This window comes from Marmota flaviventris, chromosome 1, assembly GCF_047511675.1.
Source record: "Marmota flaviventris isolate mMarFla1 chromosome 1, mMarFla1.hap1, whole genome shotgun sequence".
In the NCBI taxonomy this organism is placed as follows: domain Eukaryota; kingdom Metazoa; phylum Chordata; class Mammalia; order Rodentia; family Sciuridae; genus Marmota; species Marmota flaviventris.
This window is the reverse complement of record NC_092498.1, coordinates 64,257,040-64,269,728: the sequence shown is the minus strand read 5'-3', so window position 1 is coordinate 64,269,728 and position 12,689 is coordinate 64,257,040. Positions and strand designations below refer to the sequence as shown.

General features: G+C 33.1%; 1 protein-coding gene across 3 annotated transcripts in view; it reads left to right on the top strand.

The window, feature by feature from the left end:
* The window catches only part of Cacna2d1 (calcium voltage-gated channel auxiliary subunit alpha2delta 1), a 465,343-nt gene that overhangs the window by 389,510 nt on the left and 63,144 nt on the right, over positions 1 to 12,689 (top strand). For 2 of the 3 annotated variants that reach the window (XM_027926328.2, XM_027926327.2), the window contains exons 13-15: positions 5,890 to 5,968; positions 7,073 to 7,122; positions 8,332 to 8,421. In XM_027926328.2, the coding sequence (XP_027782129.1) occupies positions 5,890 to 5,968; positions 7,073 to 7,122; positions 8,332 to 8,421 (219 nt within the window). Of the gene's footprint in view, positions 1 to 5,889; positions 5,969 to 7,072; positions 7,123 to 7,294; positions 7,327 to 8,331; positions 8,422 to 12,689 lie in introns of all 3 variants that reach the window. The other variant, XR_011707765.1, reaches the window with a different exon arrangement.

The window sequence follows — 12,689 nt, the reverse complement described above, 5'->3', positions numbered from 1 at the left end:
TCTTTTGTTACTGAGTAATATTCCATTGTGTATATATACCACAATTTCTTTACCCATTCATCTATTGAAGGGCATCTCAGTTGGTTCTACAGTTTGGCTATTGTGAATTGTGCTGCTATAAACATTGATGTGGCAATGTCACTGTAGTATGCTGTTTTTAAGTCCTTTGGGTATAGACCAAGGAATGGGATAGCTGGGTCAAATGGTGGTTCTATTCCAAGTTTTCTATACTGCTTTCTATACTAGTTTCATACTGCTTTCCAGATTGGCTGCACCAGTTTGCAGTTGCAACAGCAATGAATGAGTGTGCCTTTTCCCCCACATTCTTGCCAACACTTATTGTTGCTTGTATTCATGTTAACTGCCTTTCTGACTGGAGTCATATGAAATCTTAGACTCTGTTTTGACTTGCATTTCTCTAATTACTAGATATGTTTAACATTTTTTTCATATATTTGTTTATCGATTGTATATCTTCTTTTGAGAATTGTCTGCTCAGTTCTTTAGCCCTTTATTGATTGAATTGTTTGTTGGGTTTTTTTTTTTGGGGGGTGTTAAGTTTTTCAAGTTCTTTATATATCCTGGAGATTAGTGCTCTATCTAAAGTGCGTGTAGCAAAAATTTGCTCCCAAAATGTCGGCTCTCTCTTCACCTTATTGTTTCCTTTGCTGAGAAGAAGCTTTTTAGTTTGAAACCATCCCATTTATTGATTTTTGATTTTATTTCTCGCACTCTAAACAAGTCTTGTTAAGGAAGTTAGGGCCTAATCTGACATGATGAACATTAGGACATACTTTTTCTTCTATTAAGCCTAGGGTCTGTAGATCTTTTTGAGGTAGGAAAGATTAATGTTCCACAAATAGAAAATATTACATCATTGAATTCTGGAACTTTGTAGTCATCATCATCACTATCATCTTCATTATGGTAGCTAAAATTCATGGAGCTTATAGTTTTTATGTGTTATAAATACAACCTTTATTTTTTATGACTGGAATGCTCATCTGATTAAAAGTATCATCATCATCATTGTCCCCATTTTGGAAATATGAAAGCCCAAATTACAGAAGTTAAGTAACTTGTTGAAAATCAACAACAACTATGTGGCAGAGTCAAGAATTTCATTGATAGCCTAAATTTCATACCCTCATATAGAATGAGCCTGGCTGGTCATCTGTCTGTGTCTTTCATCTGTGTGTGCTGATCATCATTTGTCCACCTGGGAGCCTGCCTTCTAGTCAGGCAGCTGGGCTTCACCCCTCTGGGATACATTCCTCACAGCTTCAACAGCCTAAGAGAGATAGTCAGAACTTTGTAGGTTGCAATTACCTTTCAGATCATTTTGGGCTTTTAAAATAAATGGTGACACAAGAATTTGGACATTTTCCTTTATTGTATAATGTAATAAAACTAGAGATGTGGGCTAATCAAGCACTCTGGGGTTGAGTACGTGTGTAAATTAAAGAGACCACTGTAGAATTTTCTCTTGAAACATTCAGTCCTGTCTAATATTTTGATAGGCTTAATACCAAAAATTTTAGTGCATAGAGTAGATTAATACAGCCCTTCTCTGACATCATTTTTCTAACATGTCTCAATAGCTGAAGCTTTTATTTTAGTTTTACTGGCTTCCTTTCTTCATAGACTCACTTCCATTATTCTTTGGAGATTTGCCTGTTGTAAATTAAACTTGAACTCTGGGTAACTGATAATTGTTGAGGTGACAGTTTCCAGTAACTGAGTTCTGCTGGGAAGAAAATTCTTAGGACTTTTTAAAATAGGTTGACCCTGTGGCTTTGGAAAACTCTTAATTGAAGAAAAGTATTTTAGTATTCAACAAATGAGACAAAACAAGTTATAAAACAGATTAGCAAAAGTCAGAAACATAGTGTAAATTTGTGAACTAATGGCTTATATGGAATAAACAAGTAGTGTATTTTAAATAATCCAAATTTACTGAAAATTAAGGTTATTTTTGAAACAAGTAGTCCAGACTCATATACTTTGAATTATTGGAATTATTATGTTCAGAGAAAAAAATTATTTTTAAACAACTAAGGGTAAACTATATAAATTTACAACTAATAATGACTGGTTTTTTAATTTGCCTAATCTTATCTACCCCAAAATTATTGTTACTTCAGTGAATATACTTTTACACCTAAGGGTGAGTTGAGAGTTACAAGATTTTTGTATTCTCTAGGAATAACAGAGCATGTGGATGCTATAAGTGTAATAAATGTCCTTACATTTTGCCTAAGTTTTTTTACTTAACTCCAGCAAGCAAATGTACTTAAAAAAAAGATTAGATATTTACTCTAAGTATAATGAAACTACCCAAATTCCAAAGTGTGAGATGCCTATAAGTCCAGCTTCAGTGTGCTCTTCCTAAATATCATTATGAACTGACTAATATACAGTACAGAGAAGAGAACTTGTCTTTAGTCTCTGTAAAATGAGAAACTACTCATTTTGTTTATTCAATTTCCTTTCATTTAATATTTCCATTTATATGTATAGTACTATAATAGATACTAAGTTGGAATTCTTTTATCTTGGAATTTTTTTTTTATCTCAATTCGATATTTATTCAATGCTGTTTTCCCACATTACCTCTGTTAAAGCCCTGGGCTCTGCGCATTATGAAAAATATATGTGAAAGCCATTTACAGTGGATCATGTATGTCTAATATGTGACCCTGTGATGAAAACTTCACAGAAGTACACCCTTTAAAATAAGAGCCAATTTAAAATCACACTAGCTGAGAAACTTATAACTGAATATGAATATTTCACTTGGAAATTCCCAGTGTGCTTTTGTTATATGATTATAAATGTGCTACTAGACATGAACTAAATAAATTTCCCTCAGCAGAAGTTGAGTCTGCCATGATATAGGCATAGTCTAAAGTAGGTAGTTTATACTTGAAAGTTCAGATAAAATATTCAGCTTGTGTGACTGACTACTGATTTAGTGTTTTGAGATATTTTATATATCTTTTTGTTTTTGTACAGAACAATACAAATGCACTAAAAAAGCTCTGCATTTATACCCCATCTTTGAGAATTAAATTTACCTTAAATTTTAAATTGTGCATATTTCAAGGGTTGACTTTATTTCCCATTTCTCCAAAATTTTGGATAAATAAGAATTACAAATTTAAAGAAGTGGAAAGCCCCTGAAGGTGGGAATAATAGTCATCTCTAGATTTGGGCATCTAAATTTTCAGAGTTCAGTAGTTCATTGACTGCTCCACAGGGTGGCAGTAATATAGTACACATCAGGAGAAATGAAGCCATTTGTAATTCCAAGTGAAAAAAATCAGTGCATGCAGAGTCTTCTAAATTTTGCCAATTCATTATCTACATGCACTATAAAATATGTAATGTACATTTTTATGAAATCAGTGGACTTAAAGTTTTTGACTACATAATTAGCTAACATATATTAACAAAGACAAATTTAGCTAAGATACAGCACCTGGGAATGAAATATTTGTGTATTGATTTTCATGGTGGTATAAAGAATATGTGTAAGGCACTATTGTAGATGCCAAGTTTTGAGTGACATACACTTAACTTTTTCTCAACTAAATATACATTTATAGCTGGGTGTTGTAGTGCACCCCTGTAATCCCAGTGACTCAGGAGTCTGATGAAGATGATTTCAAATATAAAGCCAAACTGGACAACTTGGGGACACTCTGTCTTAAAAAAGTCAAATGGGCTGGGCATGTATTCAGTGATACCTACCTAGCATGTAAGAAGCCATGGTTCAATTTCCAGTAATGAAAGTATACATATATTTAATAAAATAATATCAGAACATTCTAAGATAATCTATAGTTTATAAAATTTTTAAGTGTATATGTATGTGTATATATAAACTTGGGGAAAAATAAACAGATATGATAGATTTTGTAAATACTTTAATGGTAAGACAGTTGCAAACATTATAAGAGTACATTTTTATTCTTAAGATTTTTAGTATCTACTGGGAGAAATTTTTTTTTCAGAAAAAAATGGTTATTAAAATGTCTGCAGCAAGGTAAGTGAAAAATTGAGAAAAGAGGTACAAGTTGAACACATATAATAAGCAAGGCATTCAATCAGTTAATGATCGGCTTACATTTAAATGTTTAGTTAACATCTAAATAACCAAGAACCTATGTGAGAAAAAGAACAAAGGGGGGGGGTACAGTTTAGGATGCTTAAAATTTTGTAATTAAATGTGACAGGATAGACACCCAGCTCTGATCCCAAATTCCTTAATTTTGACAACTTCTGAAGGCTCCATGTAGGCAAACATATGAGGGTTAGGTGAAACTTTTGTAATAAAACAAAGCAATCAGTCTTTTTCTACTGGATATTTTTTAAAAGTTAAATGTTTATTTGGACTATTTGAATGATAACATTAATCAAAATAGTCTCACAGTGGGGGTCTAAGTGTATAGCCTTTCAGTTTTTAGAAGTGCTTACCTTCCAGAGACATAGACATAATTCACTTAGTCATACTCATTTAATTCTTTACACTGTAAAGTATCTTGTGAAAAATATTTCACCACAACACTATTGTGGTTACGGTAGACACAGCTAGTGGTGACAACTAGACACAGCTGTGCTTTGTTTGAACATCTGAAACTTGACTTACCAACCTTACTTATAAAGGACATAACCAAGTGCTCTCTGAAGCATCTGGATTTTTTCCCCCCTGTTCTGAATTCATGTGATGATTGTTTAAGGTATGGCAGTCAAATTGAATTAACAGTTAGGGTGGTCAGCCTGCTTATAAAAACACTTCCCTTTAGGGGTAGGCTCAACTATGTAAGCATTAACATGATTTTCAAATATATAGAGCCCCCTAAAATGACCTAATTGGAGAAATAAAGAAAATGAAAATTTTGCACTTAGAGGGAGAATTCCTAAAGATAGAAGAAGGGCTAGAGAGAACATGTGTGCATGAGAGTGGGAAAGCCAGCATGGGCGAGTGTGAGCCCCCTTCTACCTTTAACCTAAATCCAGTCATTTATCCTTATAATTTTGAGCTAATTAAAACTTAATCACTTCCTACATTACTAGCTAAGGCAGACCTGAATGACTTAAAGAGTGGCTCAGATAAAACCTTAGCAAGAGAAACAGCAATATCCCAGTATGAATGTTTGGGGCAGGGATTATTAAGATGTCATCTGTGTGGCCAAGTCCAATAAAAGAAAAGAAACAGATGTGAAGTCTCTGAGGTTTGTGCTCTGTAATCATGTACAAAAGATTAAGCAATTACAAAATGTCAATTCAAATAGACAATTCACAGAAATTAGGAAAAGCTAGGAGCATATTTGCCTATTTATCTGTGTCAGCCATCTTTTCTAGAAAATAAGTCTTATAGTAGCATCATAATTATATGTGTGCATCTTAAATAGTTCCATGTTGTGAAAGTAGCCAACACTGAGTTGACTTGCCTTAAGCAACTAAAAGTAACATGGCCTTCTGTATACATTTTCCTACCTATGATATATGGAAATATTTTTTTGCCCTGACTCTCTCTATATGTGGGTGATATAACCAAGTGAGACAGGTTTAACCAGGTCAAATTGAGGTGGACCTGAAAGATGCATTTTCTACTAATGAAAGCTTAATCATGCTCCTGCCTGAGGACTGGGATATGATGCAGGACACCAAAGTGCTAATCTAAATTTGGCAATTGGAGTCTATGTTTATAGAAGGCTATGTGATTTCCCTCTGGTGCCCTCCTGAATTCTTTATTCGCTTACATTTTTCTTGTCATATGAAATTAACTGAAAAACTTTATTGTGTCTTGCTGTAGCTATTTTTATTTGCCATTCAATTAAATTTTTTCAAGCCTAATGGATACTTATTTTTCAATTCATCTAGGTACGAGTGTTCACATTTTCAGTTGGTCAACATAATTATGACAGAGGACCAATTCAGTGGATGGCTTGTGAAAATAAAGGTAATTATCTGTTTTCCTCACTATGTTTTATTAGAAGAAAAAAATGGGGGTGGTAGCTTTTTAAGTTTACATTGTCATATAAAATAATCTATAGTTGTACCTAACTCTTATAGGAATCAAAGCAATACGATTTTTTTTTGTGTGTGTGTGTACCAGAGATTTTACCCAGGAATGCTTCACTACTTATTTACATCCTCAGTATTTTATTTTGAGACAGGGTTTTGCTGAGTTGCTGAGGCTGTCCTTAAATCATGCAATTCTTCTGATTCAGCCTCCTTAATCACTATGATTATATAGGAGTGCACAATAGCACCCAGCTCAAGGCAAAAAGATTTTGAACATTTTTTATAGTGAAAACATAATACATTTTTGACATTAGCATTATATTGTAAAAAATTATGAAATCATAATATTGTAAATTCATGAAAGGATGTATTGAATAATAATGATATATAACAAATATAATTTTTTATGGAAAAGTAGAAATAAAAGAATATCTGAATTTTATAAAACATATGACAGTGTGACACATGTGAGCCTGTTTTTGAGTTGCTAAATTACTGTTTTTTGAAAAATGTCTCATACATTCCTAGATAAATTTTGTGTAGTGAGCCCATATTTCTTTTGGGCCAGAAAAAGAAAATGTTATTTGAAAAATAAACTGTGATACCATAGCAACTAAAAGAACCTGAAGTATTCTGAAAGTTATATTTAGGCAAACATTTTATGTGTGTGTGAATATGTGCATGAATATATATGCATATAATATATATATATATTATATATATATAAAACTATATATCTACATCTTTAATAATATGTATAGTGAAAATATATTTCACTATGCCATTTTTCCTACTTCTTTATAGAAGAATATTTATTTTACACTATCTAAGAAATTCAGTAAAATTTCTCATAAAGCCTGTTCATATGTTGCAAATATTCATTTATCAAACATCTTCTGAATTTGTCAGTTGTATATATATTTCAGTGTTTGCTTAATTTAGCAGTGAAAAACGTATCCTTTTATCCTACAAAGACATAAAACAATTTTGTCTATTATAATGAAATATTTATATGTATAAATACATATATGTATTTCAGGTTATTATTATGAAATTCCTTCAATTGGAGCAATAAGAATTAATACTCAGGTATGTTTATTTGAAACTCACTTATAATATTTTTTCAAAGTTTAAGATATTTTTCCAGTTTAAATGTGCTCAATATAGAAAAAATAGATGAAAATTTAAAAAAAAAACACAAAATGTTACATTTTTTACTAAAATGCTGAGTATCATAATGATGGATTTTTATTTCATTAAGGTTCCAAGTGTTTTCAAACATCCAAAACTCAGGTAAAAACATGAATAGAAATATGAATATGTTATTTTTCTCACCATAATGAATATAATCAAATTTACTAACAGTCTCATGTTATTGGAACTTGATTCTGTTGCAGATCACTTAAGTAAATTTCTTAACAATATAAAAGTTAAACAATACTTATTCTTGACAAATTATACAAGGCCATAGTTATTTTCAAATAATCCCTAAAGATCTACTTACTGATTAAAATAGTTACAAGGAGACAAGTTTTCTAACTCATTCAATTGAAAACACGTATATTGAGTAATTTTTTTGTAGGATTAGTAATGAAGTGAATTTAAATGTATATTATTTTCAATTCATAAATTATTGTTTAAAACCATCTCTCAATTTTAAACATAGCTGAGAATCTACAAAGTAGACTAAGTCACAATTTAGGATAAATAACACTGCCTTTGTGGAAATTAATACTGAATACATTGAATGTTGAAATGAAACAGCAGCTGCATTTGAGTCTCATGTCTAGATTTGGCACCATATTTCATTTATTTTTTGATATGTTTAAATGTAGTTTTGAATTCCAGCCAAACAATCTGTGATATGAAAGCAAGTATGTGGCTGTTTTATTATTTCAAATTTGTGCAATTTCACACAGTAAATCATAGTGCCTTAAATAGTTTAGATCAACATGAAACAATTCATAAGGCATGTATTTCACTTATCATAGGCTGTACCTTGAGAAACAATGTTCTGATTATTGTTGCTAGAAAAAATGGGGGTAGATATATTATGTAAATAAGTCAAATATTGTTGATTCAAAGTATGGAGACTTACCACTTATGAAATGCCCAAAATAGGATTAAATAATTCACTCTGTTAATAATTTGATTCTGTATTCATTAACTCTAGATTATTTTTCCCCCTGTGGAAATTTGTTTTTTAAAGCACATAGCTTTTCTAGTTTTGAAGCATAGCTTTTTTCCCTCTTTCTTTTTTCCTTTCCTTCTTTCTCTTTTCTTTTCTTTTATAAATAGGAATATCTGGATGTTCTGGGGAGACCTATGGTTTTAGCAGGAGACAAAGCGAAGCAAGTTCAATGGACAAATGTTTACTTGGATGCACTGGTAAGAGATTGGATGTTAAACTAGACTGCCATTAAAAAATAGGCACACATCTGACTGTTCTTTTTTAGGGGACATTTCTCTTTTCCCGTTTAAGTTAAACTCTTTTTAAAATTCCTTCTATCATAAGCTTTTGTAGCCAGAATTTAGATAATTTGAATAGAATTCTAGATTTGTATGTAATACGGAGCTACAAATGTAAAGTATTATTTTGTTTTGTAGTTAATCCACTGAGAATGAAGAATTTCCATCCTAGAATGTTGAATTTATAGAAATTTTCATAACTTGTTGAATTTTAATGTAAAAAAATGCTCAATACCATATAAATAAAAACCTATTTCTAAAGATTTTAAAGAAATTTTTTTAAAGTAGATGTCAGCTAGTAGAAATATACAACCTCAAATGTAATCAGACTCACCAATATTCAGAAGTACATTCTATTAGGCAAAATTCTTATCATACATTGAAGTCATTACAGGCCTAATTACCTCTTCATATATAATCTTATGCTTTAAATTCAAATCCAGATATTTTTAATGGAAATAGGATACTGGTGGTTGGTTTTGGTGTGAAACAACATGCCAAAGATCCACAGCACAATTGACATATTAGAATAGGTATTCCACCACACTTTAAAGCAGTAGTTCTCAAATGGGGGTAATTTTGCCCTTCACAATTCATTTGGAAATATCTGTATATATATATATATATATATATATATATATTTTTTATGGTCAGGGCTGGAGAGTGAGTAGCTGCTACTACTGGTCTTCACAGACAGAGGCCAGAGATGCTGCTAAACATCTTACAATGCACAGAACAGTCCCATTGCGCACACATGCGCAAGAAAAAATTATCCAGCCCTAGATTTTGTAGGATCAAAGTCATGTTTTGATGTAATTTTTATTTTCCTAATATTCAATTTATAAAGATTTATAACACTTAAGATTTATTCATATGCTTAATCTTACTTTGAAGTCTTTATTCATGCTTTGCTGGAACAACATACTGGGGAAAGCCAAAATACTAAGTCCTAAAAAGTAATTGCTGATTCAGTAGTACCCTTTCCCCTACTTGGAGTCCAATTATATGCTGTTACTTCTTTTTTCCATGCAATGTTGAACCCAAAGGGCAAAATACAATCCATTTAGAGTTACTTATCATTTGATTCTTATAAAGTAAACATATACAGGAAGTTAGAAGAAAAATAGGCACTATTAGCAGTGGCCTTGCATGCTAAGAAAGATAAAGTGAGGCTTGCTTACCTCAAGTCCTAGCTAAAATTACCACCCAATGTTCCTTCTTGACATCACTTATTTACTTAAGGTCACATGGTCATCTAAAGCTATGGGCAAGATGTTTCACTTTTTTAAATTCATCCAAGACAGTGTATGATAGGTGGAGCCAATAAGTATGCCCTGTTGCTTTCCTATGACCAGAAGTTCATTAACCAGAATGTCTGCATTGCTGGTAAGGTTCCTACTGATAGCACAAATGACATTAGAAGGAAATGTTAATTCTAAATGTCTGTTTACAAGCTGAAACTAAATGTAAAACAAGAAAAGAAATGGAACACACGAGTTGGCTATGCAGTGCACACAAATAGAACTTTTTTTTTTTTTTCTGGTTTCAGAATAAGGGACCCATTGTATATTTCTAAGTATTTTTTTGTAATCACATTATAATTTATACAGCAGATTCAAATTATGTTAGTCAAATCCACAATTTTATTAAAAAGGAAAAGGTATAATATTTGAAGACAAAGTGTAATATAATGGGAAAAATTCAAAGAGCTCTGGTGTTTCAAAAGAAAAAAAGTTATATGTCTGGGGGTAGAATGGGACATAAAAAAATAGTGATGTTTTAGCTAAACATATGAATTCAAGTACAGTTTCTTTAACTGATGGTGAGGAGAGGAACCACATAGATATAGCATAAAATTGGGCAGTGTACTGGATATATTGAAGGACTGTTGTCACCTATAGAACTAATAAAATATCAGAACAGAAGGAGGTAACTTGTAGAGGGATTTTATTTGGGAGATAAAATGAGGCTCTTTAAATAAAAAGAGAGAGATGGAAAGAGTTGGGTTTCAGAAAATAAATATTAAAACCAAGGAGATAGAAATCTTATATATTATCTTGGTTTTTATTCTCTAGAAATACTGGCAGTACTGATAAACACAGTATACTTTTTGGTTCACTTGATAAATGAGGGAGAAAATGGAAATTGGGTGCCAATGAATTCATCCATGGTTATCTTAACTCTAATAGTCATCTAGGACCTCATTGGGGGTATACAACATTTTTAGAAGCAAAGTATAAAATTCTATACAAATGCAGAAATGAGGCAAAGATAAAGACTACATCCATATCTATATTTTCTATCATGATACCAATTTTTAAAACTTTTTTAGTCACTTTTTGAGTTTTTTGACCAACATACATGACAAAACAATAACAACAACAACAACAACAAAAACTCGGAGGAGAAAAAGTTTGTGAGGCTCAGTTTCGGAGGTCTCAGTCCATGGAAATCTGACTCCATTATTCTGGGCCCAACATGAGAAAGCATAATGGGGAAATACCCAGTGGAGGAAAGCTGCTCAGCTCACGATGGGGTCAGGAAGCAGAGAGAGCAGAAGGGGCCAAAAGTAAGATGCACCTTTCCAGGATATAACTCCAATGATCCACTTCTCAAAGCCACTCCCCACCTGCCTATAGTTATCATCTAATCCATTCAAACTAGGATGGACTGATTAGGTTACAACTCTCTGAATCCAGTCACTTGACTTCTGAATATTCCTGAATTAACCCAGGCAGTTTAGGGGAGACACCTCACATCCAACCATAACATTCTACCCTGGGTGCCCCAAACTTCATTTCTGTCTAGTAATGCAAAATGCATTTAGTCTATCTCCAAGAGCCCCATTGTTTTAACAGTTTTAGCATTGCCCAAGAGTCTAACTTCAGAATCTCCTCTGAGACTCAAGGCAAACTCTGAGCTGTGAGCCCCTGTAAAATTCAAAAGCAAGTTACATGTATTTAATATATTAGAGTCGTACAGAGCAAATATTCCCATTCCAAAAAAGGATGAAAGAATGGATGGACCCAAAGCAGACCTGGGCAAACAGGTTCCCAACTATACCTACAGCATCTAGGACACTTGGTGGCAACATGGTTATTTTCAAAGGGTTTGGTCAGCTCTTCCCCTTTGGCCTTGATGGTTGCACTTCACATAGGCTCTCTTTTAGCTTGGTTCTCTCCTAAGTCAACAGCATTTTTAGTAGACAGTCCACATTACTGGAATCTCATTTCCTAGGGTCTCCATTCCAGCTTTGGCTTCCCCATAACCCATTGCATTCTCAGGGACAGCCTACAGGAACTCCAACCCAGCTACACCTTGCCAGACTTCAGAGGCCTTCCTTTGAAATCTTGGTCAAAGCCTTCATGACCACTTAACTTTTTGCAAAATACTTAGCATCTTTTTAAGGGTGTTCTCTCTTCAATAAGCATACTTTCCTTATCCCCAGCTTCTCATGCACATTTCTGGCCAAACCACAAGTTTGTGTTTTTTTTTTTTTTTTAACTTCTTTCTGTCTGTTTTCTGCTTTCAATTCTCAATGTAAACCTAGCTAAGAGCTGCCATAATAGCCATGACACTGATTGAATGCTATTTTGCCTTGAAATTTCCTCCACCAGATTTATTAGTCCATCACTTTTAAATTCAATCTCACGTAAAGTCTCAGGATGTGGGAAAAATGTAGCCAAATTCTTTGCCATAATCCATAACATGAATGACCTCTAATCCTGTTCCCAATAGAGTCCTCATCTCCCTCTGAAACCTCACAAGCACAATCACATTTCTGTTGGCACTCTGCCTTCTGATCTCCCACCAGAATTGCCCATTAACATCCACTTTCAGTATTCTAAAGCTTTTCAGCCTGCATTGCTGAACTTTTCAAAATTCTTCCTACCAACCATCTCCAAAATGTTGGGAACCACATGGTCACTCAGTGCCAGTGTCTGTTTTAGTCAGCTTTTGCTTCACTGTAACCAAACTACTCGACAAGAACAATTTATTTATTTATTTATTTTTCACATGGGAATATTTTAGACTTTATTTTCTAATATAGTTTAAGCATCCAGGACAATTGGGGTGAAGTTCAAAATTCCCTGTGTCCCCCCTGCTCCCACAGCCCGTCCACAACCACCCCAGTCTCTGTTGCTTCTGTTACAATTCATCAACTTCTGCCCAAATCTACAGGTCAC